General features: G+C 36.8%; 1 protein-coding gene across 4 annotated transcripts in view; it reads right to left on the bottom strand.

The window, feature by feature from the left end:
• LOC112109876 (zinc finger protein 644) overlaps nucleotides 1-24,558 on the bottom strand; it is an 81,871-nt gene that overhangs the window by 9,811 nt on the left and 47,502 nt on the right. For 2 of the 4 annotated variants that reach the window (XM_026655874.1, XM_026655876.1), the window contains exons 3-4: nucleotides 6,098-9,141; nucleotides 5,288-5,893 (exon numbers count right to left, since the gene is read on the bottom strand). In XM_026655874.1, coding sequence (XP_026511659.1) covers nucleotides 5,288-5,893; nucleotides 6,098-9,110 — 3,619 coding nt within the window. In that variant the 5' untranslated portion in view covers nucleotides 9,111-9,141. The other 2 variants (XM_026655877.1, XM_026655878.1) reach the window with 2 other exon arrangements.

Here is a 24,558-nt window from a genome sequence, read left to right as displayed (position 1 = left end):
AGCAAAGTATAAACAGTTCCCATAATAATTGCCACATCACATAAGAATTACAGCAATCATGTATGCATACAATTATGTAATTAGAGCAAGGACCTGGGACAAGTACTGAACTAATAAAGAATTTCTCTGACTAATATTTCTTTACAAAGATGTAAGGAAGTAAAAGAGTAAGTTCAGGGCTTTTTTTAAATAGGAAAAATTACTAGATACTCAATGCCTCTATACAGTTTAGAAGCTGAGGTCAATGAATTTCAGGGCTGAAGACCCTATATAATAATTTCTCTAAAACACAGTCATCTTCATCTAACAAGACACGAAGAACTGGGATCTTCCCAATATAGGAGATGCTCAATAATACCTGCACTCACACAGAGCCATCTCTTCTCACTTCTCAGAAAAATAGAGCACAGTGCTTGTAGTGTGGTATGACATCACTAAGACCTCATCCTACACAATGTACAACAGTGTAGTAGATTTACTGGTACACTATGAATTATCAAATAATTAAAACCACAATTTTCAAAGTACATTTTGTGATCCATTATCCTTGCTTTGTTTATTTGCTTGCCAATTGACAAAACTCAGTAATTTGCAAAGGGTCTCCCAGTCACTAGTGAAAACTAGTAGCATTCTAGTATCAGTTACTGGGGATAAATGAATTCTAACATAATTTAATCTTCCTATACATCATTTTTGAGACACCCAACCCATGGATTTCCTCTAGCTGGTTTAATGTATTTATCTCCTCTCTGTGACCAGATTCAAATTCTGCAGTTAAAAATTAAGTTTCTAGCTCTTCCAGATGAGAAGAAAAACTTCCAAATGGGCAAATATAAATGAAGAACTACTCATACAGAATTATCACTGTAAGTTTGCAGACAGCCTGAAACTGCTCTAAAAACATGAACTGCCCTAAATCTCAGAGGTGTGTTATATAATAAATAATAAGACTAATACCACCTAGCTTTTATATAGCACTTTTCATAAGTAATCTCAAAGGACTTTATTAAGTTAGTATCATCTCTGTTTTATAGATTGGGAAACTGAGGCACAGAATGACCTGCTCAGTGTTACCAAATGTAGGTCTCCTGAGCCGCAGACCCGTGCTCTATACACTAGGTCACAGTGCCTCCTCTGTTAACTTTTAAGTCTAATGAAAATATTTTAAAAGCAATAATTTCCAATAACTTACATATGCAATTGTGCACCTATCTTGCACAATTATCATAACTGTGTGCATAAACTGAATAAAAGCACTAGCAAAGAGTCCAAAACCTCAAAAACAGCAGTGATGGTAACAAAGCCCTATGCATCATCTTTTCCCCACTGAGTGACACTGCAAACAGTAACCTTAACAACAAAATTAATTACACCTCTACCTCAATATAACGCTGTCCTCGGGAGCCAAAAAATCTTACCGAGTTATACGTGAAACCGCGCTATATTGAACTTGCTTTGATCCACCGGAGTGCGCAGCCCTGCCCCACCGGAGTGCGCAGCCCTGTCCCCCCGGAGCACTGCTTTACCGCATTATATCCGAATTCATGTTATATCGGGTTGCATTATATCGAGGTAGCGGTGTATTATGTAAGGGCCAGATTCTATCATGTAGTCTTTGTTCAAACCTCCCATTGTTATCAGTGGGAGATCCACTGTGAATCAAGGGTAGCACACAACCCAACCTTCATAGACTCTGCCTACAGACTAGAATTAAAAACATATCTTGGCCCTCTTCATAGAAAGTTTGACATCCCTGCTTTACATATGACTTGTACTTCATATAACTAGCAAGATCTATGGCTAAGAAAATGGAACACTACTTTTACCAAAGTTTACTTTTCCCTGTGCTTGTTTCTTCTTTATGGAGTGACAGACAGCTGCCTTCCCCAGTTATCTAGTATTTCTATTTCAGGCTCTCCACCTCCCGATTTCCTTGATATCTTCCCCTGCTGCTGACTTCAGTGATACTTCATGTGGCCACAAGGGGTTGCCTGCAGAGAGCCAGCTGCAGAATCAGGCCCTTGGATATTATTCCAGATCACAACATAAAATGGTAAGGGACACCAACCTGAAATCTAGTTTATTTTAATATGAATGAGTTAAAAGTATTGTCAGGACAGTACTACATTCACCTCATAGTACCACTACTAAATTATTTTTGCTTTGTGAACCACCAACATGAACAGAGAAAACCGTGAAACTGACTATACACAAAGTGCTGTCAGATGCATAGACTGAAAAATTCGTTATTTTTCGCTCATCTGTTTCAACTGTAGTACTCTTAAGGGCTATTTGTAATAGTAAGTAGGTAAAAAGTGTTTGGACAGGCATGATTTTTTAAAGCTGTTATATCCCTTTCATAAAAAACAAATAGCTATTTTGATTTTGGGGTGAAGAATGAAAGTTGCTCAGCTTGCAGCTTTGTTTACATACCTGAAATGCTGGACCAAAATGAGTGAGTAAGAATGAAAAACAAACATGAAAAATGGACAACAGCAACACCTATATGTTTACAAGTTGCTGAAGTTCAATCTCTTAATTCAACTTGTTTACCAGAGAAAGCGTCAAAATTCATTTGGATTAACATATAAGTTTGTGCAGTCTGATGAGGAAAATGCATCATACACAAACTTGCTTTTACATCTGTAACAAAACATACCTGTCCCAGTCAAAAGTCCAGCACTCTTCTTTCGTGCATAAGCGCGTAAGTGGTTGGACAGACTAACAGCACTTGTAAACGTCGTATTGCAATGCACACACGTTCTAAGCTTCACAGGCATACCTATCATTCAAAAGAAAACTATAATCCAGTTCTCTCTTCAAAAAATGAAATTCTCAAAGCGTTGTAAAAAGTTTTCTGTAATAAAGATGTTTAAAATATATTCACTGCATTGATGCAATCGTTTAGTATATTAGAAGGATCCAAATTAACCATTATTAGTTTTGCATGTAGCGTTTAGAGCCAAACCATGTTATTTTGAAAGAAAAGGGGGGTAAACCTTGAACCCCCAAGCTTCTCTGGATTTAACACCTATTATCACTTTCCTGCAAATCTCCACAGTATGCAGATCATTTCCTAACCCCAAAATACAATCCTGTGATTTGAATAGCACAATTCTGTTGAGAAGTTTCAAAGCCTGCAACATTCCCAATAAAGAGAATTAAAAAGTCTAGTTGACGAAGTGGTAATTAAAGTGTTTTACCCACAAGACTGTAAAAGGCTCACTACTAAATTAGGCTGCTGATGAAGGCTGGGAGAAAAGGTGGTAAAACACACCACTGAACAGCTGTTAGACAAAACATTTTATTCAGTGCATTTTATGTTCATTACTTTGGATGCGCAATCAATAATGAAAGTTAATGATTTGAAGTTTTTTGCTAAAATCTTTGTGCTAAATAAATGATCAACAAACTAACATCTTATTTATCACAGGAAAGAAAACATAGTGAAACAATACTAAACTCCTCACTTACCAGACAAAGAAACCATTATAATTGGTTTCTTCTCAAATTTACTGTGATACCACATCAAAGTGCTTCCCTTCCTTTTGTCAAAAATACATTATCTTGGTCAATGATGTCAACTAATATTATAGAAAACTTAAAATATGTTAGTTTAAAAATGTCTAGAGCTATTATGTTGGAAAACTTCTGTTTGCAGGATAGAAAGAATCCTATAATCCACAGAAGAAAGACTGCTTTTCAGGCAAATTACAGAACGAGAATACCTGGTTGGTAGACAATTTTTTAAATTTAAATTGTATTAAAGATATTTGGAATAACTTAATTTTTGCATGATAAGCAATTTATGGTTACAGAGATTTTCTTTTCTTTTTAACTCAACAGTCGTAGTGAGTTAGTTGTCAAATTCTATTATCTTAGCCACAGCTAGCTTTAGGTCTTTGTTTATAACTATTAGTATTATGCAAGTGTATATTCATTTTCACTTAATTTTTCAGTACAGCCAAATAGATACCATCTAACATTCAGAAGTAAATGTATTAAATTTGGCAAGCTATACTTCAGTATGTTTTTCTAAATATAGTGAAATCTGTCGAAGAGACAATTCCCTTATTAGGCAACATCCTGTTTGAAGGGACCACCAAAAATATCCAAATGTACTGAATATAATTCTGTTCCACCTCTGTTAGGCCAAATTAGAAAGTCACCTTTGTTAAGAAACTGATTTTTGTCAGACAATTGTGTGGTCACTTAAGACAGATTTTACTGCACAGGCAAGTTATTTTTTAAAAAGGCAAACATTCAGGTGAACAAGCATTGAGCACTGCCAGATATGCTATACTGCACTGGAATATTGGCAAGAGAACCAGCAAAATAAAAAACCGTTAAGGGAATAAAATAAGAACCTATACTTCAGTATCTAGGATATTGCAGTACCAGAAAGCGGTGTCCAAACTAGGAGCAGAAACATACTAGCTATAAATTCTGTTTACACAAAGGTGTTATCAAAGGATACTAGTAGAGTTTCCCTAACCAATGGAAACAGATTTTATTGCAAGAGCTGCGTTAAGAACATTGTTCTAAAACGGGGCTAGAGACTATCTAGCAAGTAGTCAAAAATTACAGAATTGTTTTATTAGCACAGTTCTCATGGAAAAAAAAATCTTTGCCCGCAACAGTCAGGGATTGTGCGTTAGAACCCTGCTGGCAACCACTGTGTTCAAACAGAGCTGTAACTAGCACAGTTCTTCTCCCAGGGTAGACAGGGCTAAAAGGAGAACAGCAGTTTCCCACATCAGCCACAATTATACAACAAACATGCATTAATTTATGCTGAAGAAGCATGTTTGCCTAAAATGTTGAAATTATTCAATAGTTGTTCATAGTTTTGAAATATTATGCCTTTGTAACATTGAGAATAGTTCTGTCAGCTTGGGTAAATGCTGCTTCTGCACAAGTTAGATTACTCTCTGGGAGGTCTAAGGGTTGCACTCAGCTACTTCAACTATTTTTGTTGAGGAGCAGCATATTTTGCTATCAAAGGTTGTACTTTTGTCTAACCTTTTGCTTATTTTCTGGCTCCTTTTAAATCACACCCCAACCACATGCCGAAAAAGAACTATTTTTTGTGCAAGAAAATTCACTAATGTTGGGCAAGTTACACTAGAAGTTTATTGCACTCTCTTTCCCCACTCAGTACTTTGTAAAGGAAACAAGAGTTAAATGAACTGTGTTCTAGGAAAAATATTCTACACTGCAATACCTTTTCTAATAAATGAAAGAACTCTTTGGAAGCATAGTTAGACAGCTATAAACAGCCTCTTACCTGACTGCATAGTCAAGTCCATTCTTTGCGGCTGATACATCAATGGACTGTCTTCATTTAATGGAAGAACACATTTCTGAACAAACCTCTTCCTTGCAGTCTGATTATGGATCTTTTGAGGAGAGATATCAGGATTCCTTTCTTCTCCTAACCTTTTATTTTTCAGAAGTTCTATCAGTGTAAGTGACTGATTTTTTTTTTCATCACGTAGTACTGTTTTTGTTTCATCACATTCATTTAGGAAACTCAGACCTTCTTCCTCGGATGCAGACACTGAAATATCTTCAGTCTTTAGGCCATTACGGTATGCTTCAAGAGGTATAACATTTTGAGATAAAAAGTCATCATTTGAAGCAAGTTTCTGAGCGACAAATGGTCTGGGAATAATACGGCGACTGTTCAATGCCTTTAGGATTTTTTCATATTTTTCTTCATTTTGCATCATCTCATTTAGAACGCAGATTGGAGACTTGTGTGCATCCCACTTGGTTTTGCCAAGCCTTTTCAGGTGTCCTCGCACATGATTAGACAATCCAATTTTCGTATCAAACCAACCTCCACAGAGCTGGCATGTGTGTTCAGAAGAAGTTTCAGATTTCTCAATAGCTAAAAAGAAAAAATAATGATTTATCAATTTTTCCAAACATTTTTGAACAACTTAACTGTACTTAACACTATAAACTTTTAATCATGAGTACAAAAAAACACCTTTTTTAAAGGAAAGAAAACATAATTCATCCTCTTTTATGATTAACAGACCATTATATCCTCCTCTACCCCCCACTGCACACCCAAATTAAAAAATCGTACCTTTTCTAACTCGTTTAACAGGGGTTCCTGTTCCAGTTCTTTTGAAATGCTGCATTTTGTCACTTGTCGCTATCTGCTCCGGTGAAACAACATGGCGGGCTTCATAGCTTAATCCAGCTCTGTGAAGATGCCCACGGACATGATTAGACAATCCAACTCCTGTTTCAAATGTTGCTGGACAGTATGGACAGGACTTCTTCTCAAGTGATAAATCAGTCCAATGGAAAACTGAGTTATGCTTTGGCAATGCTGTTCCTACGTTTTCTAAATTTTGAGGATCATGTAATTCATGCAGAAAGTTACTACTCTCTGCATCTTCATAATACTCAAAATAAAAACCATCATTCTGCTCATAACGAAGAGAGGATTTATCACCAGCTTCTTGATCCTCCATTTTACCTTTGAATAAAGGGAATAGGTTTACATGATCCTGATTAATATCACTGTAAGATTCATCCTCCATAGACTGTGCAGTGTAATCACATAGTTCAACATTATCCCATGAACTTTCATCCTCCGTTTCATAGCTGTCTTTTTTTTCAGCAGAGTTAAGTTTCTGTAAAACAACAACAGTCATTTTATGTAGAAAATCTGGATAGCAATCCAAATCATCTCCTGTAACAGAGCCTTCCCTCTTAGACTCTTTAACCACTCTTTTTACAGCTACACGCCTACGGTCTTTATAGCCTTCTGGGCTTTTGGAATCAAGATTATGAGAATCCATCATAAAACAATTATTATGGGGACTATTTGATGATGAAAATAAATGTAAAGAACTAACAGAGCTGGACTCTTCCTTTTTAAAATGTAAAGGATAAGGATCACTAGATTTTTTAATCATCCTGTAGTTTTCATATTTGTGCCTATATAAATAATTACTGCTTGTTTTGACACTAGCTTTTTGTTTTGCTGCTTGATGGAAATATTTAGGTTTTTGGTCAATGCTATTTTTAATCAAAATAGTCTTGTTTGTAGAGTTTTGATTGCACACACTTACAGCTGACTGTGAAACGCTTTTCCGAGCCTTCTGTATCCTGCGGGGTCTCTTGTGAAGTTTCGCAAAGTTACTGGATTGTGAAGCTGAGCCAAACGATCTTTTTACATCTTGCTTTAGAACAGAATTCTTTGGAAATGTAGATGATTGTTTGATCAATTGTTTAGTTCTGCTACCAAAATCTAAAGGTTCTTCAATTATGCTACTTTTCCTTTTTTCTAATCTAAGATGGCTACCAAATGGATCAATGCACGATGTTGGATGCAAGTATTCCATGTGTTTTTTTAAAATGCTTCTGGCTGATGTAGTAAATGGACACATTTTGCACATATATGTGGTTGACTTTTTTGATGAGCCTATATATGGATCTTTCACTGAAGTCTTTTTCTGTGTTTTTCTCTGGGACATATCACTACTGATAATTGAACACTTCACTACTGCTCCATGAGCAATCCCTCTATGGCATTCCAGTTCATTTTCTGTCACAGCCATGAAATTGCATTCTTCACAACAGTAATATCTTTTATCCTTTTCATGGGTTTTAGCGTGTTGCACAAATGTTTTGGGACAATTGGTACCAAATACACATTGTGGACACTGTAATCGTGCACTTCTACCCTCATCCTGAAGTTCTTTCAACTCCCGGATTTCTTCCATCAGTTTCTGCCTTCTTTCCTGGTGAATTATCATGTGCTTAAGAAGTGAATTACGATCTCGAAATGTCCGTCCACATTCCCTACATGCATAGGGCCTTGGAACATTGAGATGACGGAAGTGACTGTTCCCATCCAAATGATACATCATATGCCTATGCAGGTGTTTCTTCTCCCTAAAATTCACATTGCACTTTGTACAAGGATAAAATGATGGCTCATCAGTACTAAAAGTAGATGGTGATTCTGAATCATTCTGTTCACATTTGTTTTTTAAAGTACTAGAAAGAAAAGTGCTAGTGTGAACTGGAGAAGTATCTTCTGCACATTTGTTAGTAGGACTATAAATCAATTGTTGGATAGCATCAACAGCTTCTAACTCCTCATCTGTTGATTCAGGCTTCACTTTTGTTAATGCATATTTCTGTGGTTCTACTACTTCTAGATCCTCACTCTGCTCTAAATAGTCAACATTTAGTAATTTTGATTTACTGGGAATATAATCTGTATCATTAAAACAGTCCTCCGTATAACGTGTTATCTTGCTAACATCCATTTTTCTTTTTCTCTTTTTCTCTAGACCTACTTTACAGTGAACTGGAGACTTCTCTATTGTTTCTTCATTTGTCATAAGAAACTGTATAAACTCTTTTTGTGGATCCCAGTTTGTATCATTTCCTGATCTGAAACCACCTGTACCTGAGGAAATTCCTGTTAATGTATTGACACAATCATCGTCTACTAGTAAACTTTTGCTATCCTCACACACTTCTACTTGGCTTATTAAAGTGCTATCTGATTTCACACTATTTCCTATTGATTTCTGTATATCACAACCAACTGAAGCAGAGGTAGGTAGATTTTTAATGGAATGAGTCAGGTTCTTAGCCTGTGCTACATCAGGTAACAAAAATAACACTTGGTGTTGACTTGATTTCTGTATTGTACTCTTTGCAGGCAGCTGGAGATCATGTACCGCTGGCAAAGTTGAGCAGGAATCTGTATGACCCACAGGTTGTCCAGTGGTTAATGAAACATTACCTTTATTCATAATGGAAGTTTTAGTTAAGGTGGAGTGTGAAACTGGTCCATTAACAGCAGTTCCTTTAGGCAAGATAAAGTTTTCAGTAGAAACAGTAGGAGCACCAGTATGTATAAATAGAGACTTCTGGCCTCCACTTAAGGCTTTTTCGGATCTGTCCCTTGATAGCTCTTCCGGCAGAGTCAATATATTGTTTTTCTGAAATGATGTTTCACTCTCTTGTGGTTTAGGAATGCCACTTTTTCCCTCGGAGATGAAATTGCTGTCATCTAGGAGTCCTTCTTTAGCACCAGTAATCTCAGTATTTATCTTTGAATCATCCATATTGCTGGTCTGTCTATTAAGCACATTTATACTAAAAATAAAAAAAAATACAGTAGTTAGACATGCACAGAAATAGCTGATAAAAGCAGTTTTAAATTGATGTTATTTCTGCAGCAATGTACTGTATTATGATTGGCTGTTTAAAGCTGAAAAATCATTTTGACTGTGTTAAAACAATTCAGTCTTTTCATTTAGGAGATTCAGGGCAGACTGTTTTCTATATTAACTTGAAAAATAAAGTGAATCCAATGCACCTCTTCCCCTAATTTGTGCAACGTTACGGTTGCAAGATAAAGCATTAAAAACAAACTGAAAGTTCAAAAAGTTAAGTTTGAGATAACAATATTAACTTAGCCACATTACACAGCCTGTATACTTTATGATATACCTTAACATTAACATTTTGCAAGGAAAAGAAATAGTATTTCCTATGTATTTGCAATGGGCAGACAGTAACCTTAACTTGTGGAATTTCCAAAAGTGCTTACAACCTGATCTTGCAGCCTTAACACCATTTCCCCCTTCTAATGTCCTACAGTTTGTATTTGTTTAAAAGGGAAAATATAGTGGAAACTGGAAGTAATTGGCTTGTGCAGCTTAACACCAGCAGAACTTTTAAGTCCGCCAATCCTGCAAACACACATTCTTAACTTTACTATGGGGAGTAGTTCCAGTGATTCCAGTGGAACTACTCACAGTAGTAAAGTGGTTGCAGAATCAGGGCCTAAATACCTTGTTCCATATCTGTTGGGTTTGCTCACCTTACAAACTTCACTGGCTTTGCACTTGACAATTTACAGAAATTTTCTATTATATTCAGTGTGTAGTTTTCAATGGTTAGCTCTTAATTACCGTATATACTCATTCATAAGCCGAATATTTTTGGTAAAAAAGTGACGCATCAAAGAGCGGGGGTCGGCTTACAAATGGGTCTACACCAAAATTTGATGATTTTAAACTCTATGGAATCATTGAATTGAATATCTAATACATTGTCGTTTTGTTTACCTGGAGCGTCTGCAGGCATGGAGCCCCTCAGCTCCCTGTGGCAGGGCTCCATGCCTCCAGACGCTCCAGGTAAACAAAATGTCCCGACCCGCCAGCAGCTTACCCTGATGGGCCGGGAGCCAAAGTTTTCCAACCCTGAAATATAGGGTCGGCTTATGAAAGGGTCATACAGTTTTTGCTATTTTTACCTATCCATTTTGGGGGGGTCGGCTTATAAACGAATGGGCTAATGAACGAGTATATACGGTAAATCAAACCAACTTTATAACAAAGTAAAAGCAACAGTGCTTAATGAGGATACTAGTTTGATGTCTCCCTCTCCCCCAAATTGTCCGCCAGTCATCTCTTTATACAACATTTAATCTCCCGATTAAAAAATGAATTAGTACATGCATGTAAAAAGGGCAGGAAAGTATTATTAACAAAAAATACTGAAAATACAATTTATAAGTACATTAATGTGGATTACAAAGCCAACGGAGAGTTCATTTTTAGCTGTTTACTATAAACATTCTAATCTACACATTACTGGTTACAGACATAAACCTACAGTTGGAAAAGAATAAAGGCTTCCAAGATCACTGTTAGAATCATTTCAATGAACTTGCATCATCGGAAAAGTCAAAAGCTCCCTTTAGCATCTGCAGAGTTAACCAAGAGAACTTGCTCTGTATCTGAAAGCATCACCCACTTCAAGGTGTCTGCCACAACAGACCTGACACTATGGAACAATTTATTAAAACCTTTGTTCTAGTGGTCAAGGAACTCCCCAGCACCAGAAAGAAGAAAACAAAAACCTAATTCTAGTCTATAAGCATTGATATAAACATGGCAAAGCACACTGAGTATATAGACAGACCTGGGTTATTTGAATCAGTTAATGAATTTAAATGTGTCTTGCAAAAAAGAGGAGAAGTTGGGTGTCTGTCTTTCACTACTTCCTTATGCTACATAAAGTTCACCTGAAAGATTTTTCCCTTCTTCCTCCGCACCCTTCCTCCTCAACTCCAAAAATATTTTTTCTTTTACTTGGTTAGGATTTCCAACCCCATTTAGAATGGAACACTATGGCAACTGGAGAGCAAGTGTAATATGACATCTCAAGGGTACAAAAAGTGAAAGTTAAGCAACGGAAAGGGAGAGAGAATTTTAAAGGTGTATCAAACAGGGCACCCAAAACTTGAGGCAGCCCAAATCACTAAGCACTTTTGAAAATTTTGATCTTTGTTATCTGTTTGTTGTTAACACCTATTTAACTTCAATTACTAATTAACATTTTGAATAAAGAAGGCCTCTGTTAAAGTCATCACCTACACTCCTTCAATTAAAGCGTCATAACAAACATCTCTGACTCCTCCCAATGGTCCTTCAACAAAACCAAGGAGGACCACACTAGACATCCCTTTTTCCTAAAATTAAAATTAAAAATAGAAATCAAGCAGTAAGTTAAAGAAAGCACACTTTCATCTTATTAACAAATCAAAAAGTAGTAAAATGGACCCACAGTGTCTTTTTAAAAAAAAAATCCTTCATAGTTCACCCTAAAAACAATCTCCTCCTTCTAACACAAAGCCAGCAAATGCCAGTCCTCATGGAAATGCAGCTGCTATACTGTTTATATTGGAGCCAATTTACAGAGAAGGAAAAGCACAGATTTACCAAGCCACACTTAATTTTCTCCCTCTCCCCCCAACAACAATTTTTTACTATCTTATTTTCCTGGCATGGTTATTCTGTACCACCTTATAAAAACTAAACTGGGCTAAAGAGTGTGAAGAAGAAATGATAATACAAGTACTGTTGTATAATGAAAATAGCTTTCCATTACAAGCAATATATATCAAAAACTTTTCTTCATTGTATCAATACTCAGAACAATTCCATTAAAGTAATATAGTATTACTCATATCAGTGTGCAGTCACAAATACATGAAGTATACATTAATGACAGATTCTTTAAACTAGATTTGTCTTACATTGTTTAAACAGATTTATGCCATATCCTTAAGTAAACCTAACTAGACAAAACATCAATTTTTAATCCTTCCATTTCTCCAATTTTCAAAATTCTATTAAATGTTGAGATTAGCAAATTTCCACAGTAATTAAAAGACTTATAATAAGATCATATTCAATGTTATCACCCTAAAATGGCGATAATGCAGCACCCAGCAGGAGTCTTTACATCACATACACAAGTTAAAAATGGGTAGCACAAACATGCACTAAAAAGCAGTAGTGCAAATGTCAGTTAAAAGAAAAGCAAACTCTAAGGATGCTCCACAGTTTCCCTGTCAAATTTCTCATGGAATAAGTATAAAATATTGAACTCTGAATCATATCAGGTTATTCAATCATTCTGAAAGAGAGTTTAGAGATTTCATCTTTTTAAGTTATTTATTCTGAAAAGATTTGTATTTTTTTCATCTTATTATATTCACAGAGGTAGACAAACGTATGCTCAGTCAATTTGAGAGCCTATATTAGTTTTTCTCAACAGGAAGCAATGTTGCTAACGAAGTGGTAAATTCAGTGTTAATGAGTGGCTTCACTGTTACCACCTCTTGAAGTAAAACCTTCCATGTTCCACGTTCTACCCATCTGTTCTGGTGTTAGGGGTTCAGAGAAAGAACAGACGCTTCCCATTTAAAGCAACTTCATTGGTACCCCCTGAACAGCAGGGTGGCAAACTGAGAATATCATGTCTGCTTGGAGATTGCAATCCTCATTATCAAAATGGCTTCATGAAAACTTTCCACAAGTTCAGATGAAGACACAAAACCATACTGTTGCACACATGAAATTGTAAATGCATAAAGACTTTAGTAATCCATAGAGAGTATTTAATTTTATTAAAATTATGGAACATGGTAATATTACAATCCAACCACCTCCAGCTAGAAATTTATTTTAATGGTATGATGAACAACAGTTTAATTATATCAGATATTTTTATTTTTCATAAATTACTTCAGGTGTTATGTTTATGAAGATTGACAATGAGTCAGAGAGGGCTCGATCAATACTACCGAAATTGATAAAAGTCTTTCCACAGACTTCAGCAGGCTTTGGATCAGGCCCCCAATGCATACTACTCCAACACTAAGATGTATCAGATCATTTTAAGCTAGTTGTAGCATTCTCCCACCTATGAACAAAGTGTTGGTGCCAATTAGCTGGCACCAAGGATGAAGTAACTTTATGTTTGCAATGATTTTAAATGTCTTTTTGTGAGTGTATTGGGAGGCGGAGATTTGAGGCTGAAATTCAATACTTAAACCTATTGGATTGTACTTGAATACTACAACATACAATCGCCCACTCTGATATCCTGAAACGGATGCAATAAAACAATACGCAGGGCTAGATGGTTTTAATAGTGTTCTATCCTGAGCTTTGAATGTCCTTATTTTTAAGAGAATGTTTATGTTTGAACCTCAAGAATAGTGACCTACTGAAGTGTAATCTGATCCAAGGCACTTTCAAAATTAGATGCATCAATAGAGCAATTAAGATTTAGCCAAGATTGTATATTATTCTTAACATGCAGTCATAGCACACATCTTAAAAAACTTCATGCTATACACTGTACCATGAAAGCATATAACAATACAAACTGATCCAAATGCACAGTAGTAACTTTTAAATATTACTTACTGTACTTGCACAGTACTAGCCACTTTAATGTGTCAGGATTTAAACCACCTATTTCTTTGTAAATGCTGAATGTATACAGTATTCCCCCTCTCCCCCCCATATTAAGCATTGTCTCTCTTTTTCTAAGATAGAGAGCTGAGCTAATTTCAAATTTTTTTTTTAAAAAGGTACAACTTCTGGCTAAAATCTTGTATAACAAGTCATTTAGATTGCAGCAATGCCTAAAATATGCTATTATTTTACAAACACAGAATGACACAGTCCCTGCCTTGAAGAGCTTACACAATATATACCTACAATATCTGGCTAATAAATATTGATAAATTACTACAGTAGTGCTATCATCCAACTGTATATAAGTACCAGGCCAAATTCAGTTACATCAGCAGAAGTCTGGAATAACTCTGCTGCTACTAGCAATTTTACCTCAGATTTACACCAGCACAACTATTTATTTTATTGAGTTACTCAAGATTTGTACTAGTGTAGCCAAGAGTAGAATATGACCCATTGCTTAGCTAACCGAAACAGTTTGTCCCACCTACTTTATTTGTAAATGGACATTTAAAAAAATAAAACCACTAACTCTTCTTAAATACCTTGTAAGCAATATTTAACATAAAACATCTCATTTTCTGAAAAATCCTAATGGGTTCTGCAGCTATAACTGCCTATAGCTAGATATACTATAAGCCTTTTTTTAAAAAAGTGCAAAGGTCAGATCTGTCTTCAAGATGACAGATCATCACTTAAATGCCTCAAGCTAATCTTATTGTCTCAGAAATCTCAAACATCAGTATTTTTGCAAACTATCAGCACTTGCTATAACACCCTTACTACACTACATCTTGAGGTTACTACAGAAGAAATGAGGTGATAATTGCATATTAACATAATTATTCTGTAATCCCTCTGAGCAAGCTTCCTAGGTCACTCAGTAATTCAGATTAGATGCAACCTTCTTGTCATCAAATCTATGCTGTCCACTTTCTGTTCATTAATAATTCTTTTTGATAGAAAATGTATTTAATTCCATTCTTTTATGTACATTATTAATTGTATTTATTACAAGTAGGTTAATATTTCTTGAGTACTTATTTCATAATGACAACCTTTGCCATGTAATACTGTCACACACCAAATTATAATATTGCTCTCATTCAAGGCTAGTTCACTACAGAGCTAAATATATTATACTGTTGCCTGCTAGCACCGTTATAGTTAGAGGCTTGTCGATTTCTGTTATAACCCCTCTATTTTACAGGCATTTGCAGCATACTCAAAAAAACACTGGAGCTGAAAGTCAGAACAACAAGATTTAACCAAATTTGTAAAGAACATAAAATGCTTTCTCACAGCTAATATAAATTTTCATGCAAAAGCTACAAGTACAAACGTAAATGAGCTAAAACCATGGATCTTAAAGTGACATTAATATTAGACATTTTTAATAAGGCCATAGGGTTTATTATTTTCTGAAACCCTGATTGAAAGGGTCACTGGAAAGTAGGTGGCCCCAAAAATTGAGCCAATTTAAAGGTGAGCTAATTTTATTCATCCTGTTTATACAATATCAAAGAGAGAAAACAAGCCTTTCAGCATAGTTTTAACCCTATATAAACCCAGCACACTGTTTTTTTAAACAGACACATGCACAATCTTTTCACAGGAAATATGGATCCAACATTTAGCAACAGGAAAGGCATTTAAAATTCTGCACCAAGTTTTCACTTGTGCCTCTTTTGTCACCCAAGAGTGAAGCCTTGAAGAGAGAAGACTGCTGCCTAATATTTATATCAACTATTTTGGATGTACTTACTAAAATGCATAATTTTACATACAGAAGGTTTCATAGAGTAATGGTCTCTAACACACACAACCCCTATATGACTGGGAGACAAGATGGTGGAGCCAAAGCACAGCTTTTCAAGAAATGAAGGGCAGAAACAGAAAATTTAGTCTGCTGGCTCTTTGGTTCTGGGATCAGACAGGACCCCAGTCAGGCTAGTGGATTGGTCCAATAGCCATGCTGAAGAGGGGCCATTTGCAGCCAGAAAGCATAAGCCTGAAGACTATCAGTGAAGACAGAAAAGTAAAGATAATGGGTGAGAAAAGAGAAAGAATGACCAAGAGACGAGGAGACACTGTGCTACTCTGGAAGCTATTTTTGCCTAAAGAAAAAAGCATACAGGACAACTGGGGAGGAGGGAAGAGTCACAGCAGACAAGAACTCATTACTCAGAGAATGATATTAAAAAGATAGATAGGAAAAACGAAAAAAATACATGAGAGAAGAGAAGAAGAAAAGATGCACAATTTTTGGGTTGATTTTTTGGGTTTTATATTTTCTCTCTCTCTGGCCAATATACCATCTCGATCAAAGTAAAATTTGAGATGACAGGGAAAAAGAATGTTAACCTTATGCGAACAGGAGTCATTACTTCATATTGTTATAGCTGAGCATGTAAGAACTCATATTGTTTGGTGGGGGAGGGGGTTGTTTCAATGAAGCTAATTGCCACTTCATGTTCAAGCACTGGTTTGGAACAAGACTGAAAGTTTAAGACCTTTTAAAAAATGAAAGGGCACAGAAAGAAACAGAGATGATGAGAAATTGGTATTAACTTGTCAACAGTCAGCCTGGAGGGAGACAGCCTGCTCCACCAGTCACCAACAATGCTAGCAGAAGCCAGCCAGTCACCCAGCAAAACACCCAAATGGTGTAAAGTAAGAACAAAATCACTTGACTTTAAGTGGATTTTTTGGATGCTAGCAATTCTGGGTATTCATATTGTTGGATATATAATTGACTTGTGCTTTTGGAGGAACAGTTTAGCAGTTCTGGTTCTCTGCCTTTTAGAGCAATTCTGACTGCTTCCTGAGAGAAATTTACTGTTCCTTATGTAAGGCTTCACGGTGCTTTCCCCCCTTTTCTGCTTGTACTTGCAAAGCAGATTGTTGAGAATGTGCTCCCATACTCATGGCATAGCACTATGGATCATACCATCTCCACTGTTTGTGGGCTTGCCTTGTTTAGAAACCCACAATTTACAGAATTCCAGTAAATGCAGATGTGACTTTGTTTAGCACATGGTCTGACCTTCTTCTCCCTTGGCTACTCATGTTGAATTTAATTAAACACACACAGAGCATTCTACAACATTTACTAAAAGAGTAATGGAGGAAGGCTCCTTTAAGCCCTTAACAAAAAGCTCTCTTTTTAAAAGGAAAGAAAAAATGGAGTGCCAATGGTTCTTCCTGATATTTACATGGATTGACTGTTTTGAGTATACTTACTAAAATGCATCATCTGTAGGGTGACCAGATAGCAACTTTGAAAAAATGGGACAGGGGGTGGGGGGTAATAGGCGCCTACATAAGAAATAGTCCCAAAAAACGGGACTGTCCCTATAAAAACGGGACATCTGGTCACCCTAATCATCTGACACACAGATGTGTTCCTAAAGATCATTCAGGCCTTCTCTAGGTGTTTTTCATTTGTTTTTATAAATTCACATGTGTAGAGTTTTGAAACAAGTACGATTACTGGTTTGGAAACAATTCCAACCTAACTACCACTATAATGAAGTGCTAAAATTAAGTTTTCCAGGTAGTCTGGTGTGGCACTACTCAAGTCAGAGAGCAGAATCCAAATCCTTGTATCTGGCTCCTTGAGTCAGCAAGGGTTGAAAGTGCTCAAGAAGCAACATAGTTGCAGAAAGAAGGAAAATGGATAATTTTTCAAGTCATTCAACTGGGACAATAGATCTGTTAACACCGAGTGACTCTGAAATCTTGTAGTATAGTGGTTGTAACTTGGGTCCTTAAGACATATTCTGGCTTGCTGGAGGCAAAGTGTCCGCCGAGAGAAGGCTGTAGTGACGCAAAGTGTTCACACTATTCCTTATGTTGAAGATATGCTGGGGGTGATCACAACCCACAAAGTGGGTAGTACAGTCATTGCAGGGGTTTTGGCATGGCAGCCAGGAAATGTGTCAATTCAGTACACTACCAGGACTGCCTCAATTAGCAGAGCATGTGAGATTAGACACCAAGCACAAAATAAAACTGGCCCTGGTCAAACCATGACCAAAATTCAAACTGCTCCTGACCACTGGACTCCTCCCAAGATCCAAGGTGGAAATAATGTTTATCCTTACTAGGTGTTAATCCTCGCTGAAGTGCAGTGGGCCTTGCTAGTGTGGAGAAGTGCAATTTACACCTCCATCCAACAATCAGAATATATCCAGCCCATTTTTGGATGTGTGATCTCAGATTCAGATAAGCATACCAAATGCATTTACTTGAATATGTACTCTTTCGTACCTGGTGACATACAAACTATCACATTACATTTAAGTAAAGCAGAGTCTTCAGAGTAATTAAAGTTAAAGATGACCAATCAGGCAAATTACTTTACACCATATTTGACTGCACGACGATACAAATTTCTACCAAAACTATTTCTAGAGTATGTCACCTTCGCATCTAATTTTGCAACAAAAGCATCACATCTTAATGTATTAAGTTAATAGAAAATGATAATCTCAAAGCATTTTTCAGATAGACAATGCCTTAAGACAACACTCTTGTTGTCAAATATCATCCCATCTTACAGAAAAGGAAACAGATTTTGCCTTGGCCAAAGAAGGGGATTGGGGAAGGAGAGGAGACTGCAATTAGCTGTGATTTGGTAACCAAAATCCTTTGAACAAGACAGAAGGCATTAAAAGTCAGACAGTTTAAGAAACACACAAAAAGTGACAGAGTGCAAACCCCCAAAGTTTCTGAACTGGTAAAATACACCATATCCTCAGGCTCAGATCTTTCAGGAATGGCTTTTTACTAACCAATCAAACAACAAAAGAAATTCACCTTTCACTGAGGATATACATGTACAAATAAAAAGACCATGAATTTTTCTCTGTGCATCATTTTAAAATTAAAATATTTAAATAAGATAAACTAGTAATGAAAATGAAATCCCAATGTCAAAAGTAGCACATCTATGCATATGGCAAAAATGTACTGTTAAAATACTGTTTCATGTATTATTATTTGTATTACCATAGCATGTAGGAGCAGTAGTCATGGATCAGGAACCCATTGGGCTATTAAAAGAATCGTATGATTTCATTCTTAACGGTAAGACTTTCATAGGTACTAACTAAATTCACTATAAAAGATGCCTGATTGACAACACTGTAATCTGAATTCCTATTTTACTACAACTTGGCTGGCAACAGCGCAAGCTTCCCCAAGCCCCCAGAGTGTTCAGTTCTGTTCTATGAGGGACCATCAGGTCTCCACATGTATTCAGTGCTTGATGACTCTACTGAGATTGCCAACGAGTGTAACAATTGCAGCGGAACTTCACTAAAGCTACGGCTGCACTAGAGAGTTTACAGCAGCGTAGCTATACCGATACAGCTGTGCTGCTGTAAGTTCTCCAATGTAGCCACTCTAAGCCGACGGGAGAGAGCTCCCGTCAGCTTAACTACTCCAGCCCCTGTGAGCGGTGGTAGCTATGTCGGCAGGAGAAGCTCTCGAGCCAACATAACGTTGTCCATACGGCGCTTATGTCGGTGTAACTTATGTCGCTCATGGGGGTGATTTATTCACACCCCTGAGTGACATAAATTATGCTGACATAAGCTACAGTGTAGACCAGGGGTCGGCAACCTTTCAGAAGTGGTGTGCCGAGTCTTCATTTATTCACTCTAATTTAAGGTTTTGCGTGCCAGTAATACATTTTAACGTTTTTAGAAGGTCTCTTTCTATAAGTCTATAATATATAACTAAACTATTGTTGTATGTAAAGTAAATAAGGTTTTAAAATGTTTAAGAAGCTTCATTTAAAATTAAATTAAAATGCAGAGCCCCCCGGACCGGTGGCCAGGATCCGGGCAGTGTGAGTGCCACTGAAAATCAGCTCGTGTGCCGCCTTAGGCACGCGTGCCATAGGTTGCCTACCCCTGGTGTAGACATAGCCTAATTCTCACTAAGGACTGGAAGACCATATTTGAATCACTGAATTTTCTAAGCAGCCCATGCATACAGCAATCAATGCAAGAGGAATGAGTGCTTCTATAAACGGCAAGATAGATGTCTGGAAATACCATTTTTGAAAGCATTTTTAATTAAAACATATAAAAAGTGGTTTCTTTACAAAACTTGGAGTATTTTGTCCTACAAAGAAAAAATTGACTTTTGGTCCTTATTCATACATAAGTAGTAAGAGACAGTGTCGTAAACTCATGATTATACCACAAGTCTCAGTATTTGCTGATTTTCTTAAAGGCCCAGTAGTTGGACTGCATGAAAATCTTGATATTTGAATGCTTAGGATTGGTAATACTGAAGAACATATCAATGTTCCAGTTGGGACCATAAACTGGTAACCAAATTAGCTGTAACACAGAAAACTACTTCTAAAAGCCTGAAAAGAGAAAATCTAGCTGTTAAGTACACCTAAAGCAGCTTTTTCACAATAAGTACAATTGCTTTAAATTTTCTCCAGGAAACTCTCAACAAAGTCAGAGCCTTTAAAGTTTTACTGTAAAAAGAAGGAATTCTTTTCAACTTAAGCATGTATTATGTATGCCCCATTAAGAAAATCAAATTATTTGTAAAGGTAAGAGAGCCTCAAGCTAATCAACACTATGGATTCAGTTTAGAATAGTGAAACTCCAGAAACAGGAAATTTGCTTGTCTGCACTGAAACTTGTTTAGTATGCACCTTTGTCACATGACTATCTTTAAAATGAATATATTTTTGCAGTGGCAAATAACCAGCAGTTTCCTCTAGCTGTGATTCAACACTCATTAAAGCTGTTAAGTTTTTGCTTATTACATACTCAGTTTTAGAGTTTCATTTACTATTGCAGAGACATCCGTTTAGTATAAATTTCAATAATTTAAAAGCCACATTAATAGATTACAGAACACGAAGCCCATATGTTATACAAAGCTTCCATTCCTCAGATAATTTTTTTTTTTTTTTTAAATTACCGAGAGCTGGATTTTTGTGTGGTATTTGTCAGCAACTGTTCACCACCACCAGCAAAAGAAATTAAGAACTCAACTTCTCTCAAGAAAGCAATATACCCCAAACAAGTATAATACAGTGTTCAAGACCATACAGACTATCTAAGGTCAGAGAGGTTATGTACATTTGGGGGAGAACTGGTAGAGAGGGGATACACATATTTTAGTTTGATTTTTTTGGTCCTAAAATAAAGTGCTATTTTCCAGGACACAGTCTATCCCAGCCATTCTTCCAGCTGCTCTGTGTCAGTGCTCTCTCCCTAATGTCTCTTCACTTAAACCATGTCCACACTACCTCTTATGTTGGCAAAACTTATGTCGCTTAGGGGTATGAAAAAAACCACCCTCCTGGGCAACACAAGTTTCACCAGCATAAGTGGTAATGTGCACAGTGCTATGCCGGCAGGAGAGTTTCTCCTGCAGACATAGCTACCGCTGCTCGTTGAGGTCTCTCCTGTTGGCACAGAGTGGCTACATGAGCGATCTTTGTAAGCTCGCTATTGTAGACCTGTTGGCCAACCTGGTACTCTGTTCTGGTCCATGTGCTCGTCAGATGTCAGGCCAAGCACAATAGAAAGCCTCAGAGGAAATCTCAGTCACCAAGAAAAGTTAAGTACCTATCCTAATCTTTCTTACTCTGCATCTTCTATTATATCATTGACTTACTACCTCATTTGACACTACACTGGAATCCTATCCACTGTAGACTTCTACCATCTCATAATTCTGATTCTTCCAGGTCTTACACTTAAAAAATGAGAGCATGCTACAGTGCAGAACCAAACAATATGGATATCAAAGTGTCAGGGTGGCTGATTCATGTATCTCCTGCTTCAGTCCTCTCTAGGGTGACCAGATGTCCCAATTTTATAGGGACAGTCCTGATTTTGGGATCTTTTTCTTATATTAGCTCCTATTATCCCCCCACCCCCGCCCCGCCTTTCACCCTTTCTTTCTGGTCCCCCTCTCTTTCTGGTTTTTTTTTTTTTTTTTGTTTTTTTTTTTTTTTAATTCCTTAATCTAAAAATAAAATATTTTGGTTGACAGATGCAACGCCCAGGATATTTTTTCTAAAGTTAGAAAAAAAAGACCTCATTATTATGGAGTAACACTAATTAAGGTGAAAACAAGCTTTTTAAAGCATTTTCCTGTGTATTTCATTGCCACTGAATATGCTGCAGAACTCACTAGTTGACAAATTATGCTTCAAAATCTAAGTTTTCATTTAAAAGGAGTTTTGTTCCTAGCCTTTATGATAGCAAAGGTAGCCTTTCAAAAGTGAAATGAATATAAATTATGTAGTGTTGTTGCCTTCCTCAGTTTGCAGGCAGTCTGAAGCAATGTCTTTAAGAGAGATAAGACCTGCCCCCCATTCAGCATTATGGGATATTATATTATAATCATAGAAGTGTAGGGCTGGAAGGGACCTCAAGGAGCCATCAAGTCCAGCCTCCTGTGTTGTGGCAGGTCCAAGTAAACCTAGACCATCCCTGAAATGCTTCTCTCACCTGTTCTTAAAAACCTCCAATGATTAAACCTCCTCACTCGATTTCAGAATCAAAGGTCAACATTTTTTAACTGTCACTGCTGATCATTTCAGTAGAAACATCCAGTTAATATGTTTATCCCAGCAACTCAAATGACCCTGAGTGCTAAAAGCCCCAAATCTTCTCTATCCAGCTGCCAAAACGTCTAGTTTCTCAATGATCCCTGATGAGATTACATGGAAACTCATGAATTTTCTTGTGTAGAGGATGTGTCATCCCACAGACAAATGAAGTGCTAATCATCAAATGGTTATCAGAGAAGCTGAAGGTTTTGAGAGGTATATTCTAATACTAAAATACCAAGACAGTAGAATTTCGCCCAATTAATCCTGTATTGAGCCCAATAACTTGTGGTTGAACTAGAGCATAAATCCTAGAATGTCTTATTCAGTTTTTATTTAAATATTCCAAGGGATGGAGAATTTATCACAACCCTTAAACTGCTGGTTAATAATCCTTATTTCAAATGTATATCTTCTTTCCGGTTGGAATTTGTCCGACTTCAACTTCGTGCCACTGGATCTTGTTATGTCTGTCTGCTAGAGCTCTCTCATATCAGAAATCTTCCCTCTTTTGATGTACTTAGCATGATCAAGTTGTCTCAAATATCTCTTCAATACCATACATAGACCAAGCTTCTTAAGTCTCCCATTGTAAGGTTTTCCAGACCATGAATCATTCTGGTCAATTTTGACTTCCATCCTTCGTAACTCTTCTTTATTTGTACACTTGATTTCGCCTCCAAACCTTTCTCTTATGTTCCCCTCTGCCTAGATTAATTCCTTTCCTTCATGCTAATTTCAGATACCTAAGCTTCCTCTTTCTTTAAAAATCTAAAACCTTGATACCATATCGTCTAGGTTTTCCTTTCCTCATTATCACCTGGCTCCTTTCATTCAGACTTCAAATATTTTTTATTTCACTTATGTCTAGAGTAACCTGCAGACAGATCAGTATTTTGGCTACAAGTGACTTTTTATCATTAAAATTCCATTTTAATAAGTATTTGCATTTCAAACAAAAATGTTTGGTGTAGACTTTTTTTTTTTTGCTTTCCATTCTTCCCTTCCAGTAAAATTCCCAGCGTTTTCTCTCTTCCCTTTTTTTTTTCCAAATTAAAACTCCGCATTTTATCAGTCCCTAGAAAAATTCTAGGTTTTAACATACATATGTAAATATACAGGGGCTTCATTCTGATCTCCATTATAACTCTACTTCAACGGATGTGCCCTGCAGGCTCAGATTTCATCTACAACTTTCACACATTCTCAAATCTGGAAATATGCAAATTAAGGAATTTTACCCAAAAAATGTCCACTGATGCTACCACCAGATGCAGCCGCAGTTAAGTCTCCTGAGCAGGTTAAACCCCCTTTACTGAACACAATATTATAGGTGCATTTAGAAGATAATTATTTTACACAATGTCACTATGAACATCATCACGCCTAAAATACTGCCCACCATCCCCTCTAGGTCTCTTTCACCATTAGTGTTTTCCAGGAGTGTCTCATTAAATTGCCCAGTTTGGGATTACTCCTCCGCCACTGTATTAATTTGCATTTTTCCAACTTGCAACTTGGTATTTTCTATTAATAATTCTAATATTCAAGGTATTTATTATTTCTCAATTTCATGCAATTTAAGATCTGTAAATTTCACTACTGTTCTGTGGATTATACCCTCCTCTAGGTCAGGACAGCTTACCTGGACTGCCTTCTTGATTTATCATGCTTCAAAGGAGCCTAAGGGAGTTAGGCACCCAACCTATATAGCTTCTGAGGTGATGCAAGAAAAGAATGCACTTTCTTCTGGCAAACTTATTTGTTTCTGTTTTTGGTTTGTTTATGGTTTTTTGGTGGGGCGCACACAGCAATAGACAATTCTAGTTCCTGTTACAAGAGATGAGAATTGTCCCAACAGGAGGCACTTTTATAAGAGTGCCTGCTCGGGGTATTTCCTCCATCCCCTGCAGGCCCTGGCTCTGCAAACACAGTCTTCATGAAACAAGCAATTCTGAAAGCAGTTTTACCTCCAAGCCAAAAAGTGCTGCAATCAGAAAGGTATGAGAGGACATCATTAGGAAAAGAACAGGTGAAAGTAGTCCTTGTCCCACTGTCTGGAGCCATCATCTCCAAAATATTAAATAAGTTATGCTATTTCAATTGAAGTGACTGAATGAAAACTAA

This window comes from Terrapene carolina, unplaced genomic scaffold (genome assembly GCF_002925995.2).
Source record: "Terrapene carolina triunguis isolate 2854851 unplaced genomic scaffold, T_m_triunguis-2.0 Scaffold211, whole genome shotgun sequence".
In the NCBI taxonomy this organism is placed as follows: domain Eukaryota; kingdom Metazoa; phylum Chordata; order Testudines; family Emydidae; genus Terrapene; species Terrapene triunguis.
This window is presented reverse-complemented; position numbering and strand designations above follow the sequence as displayed.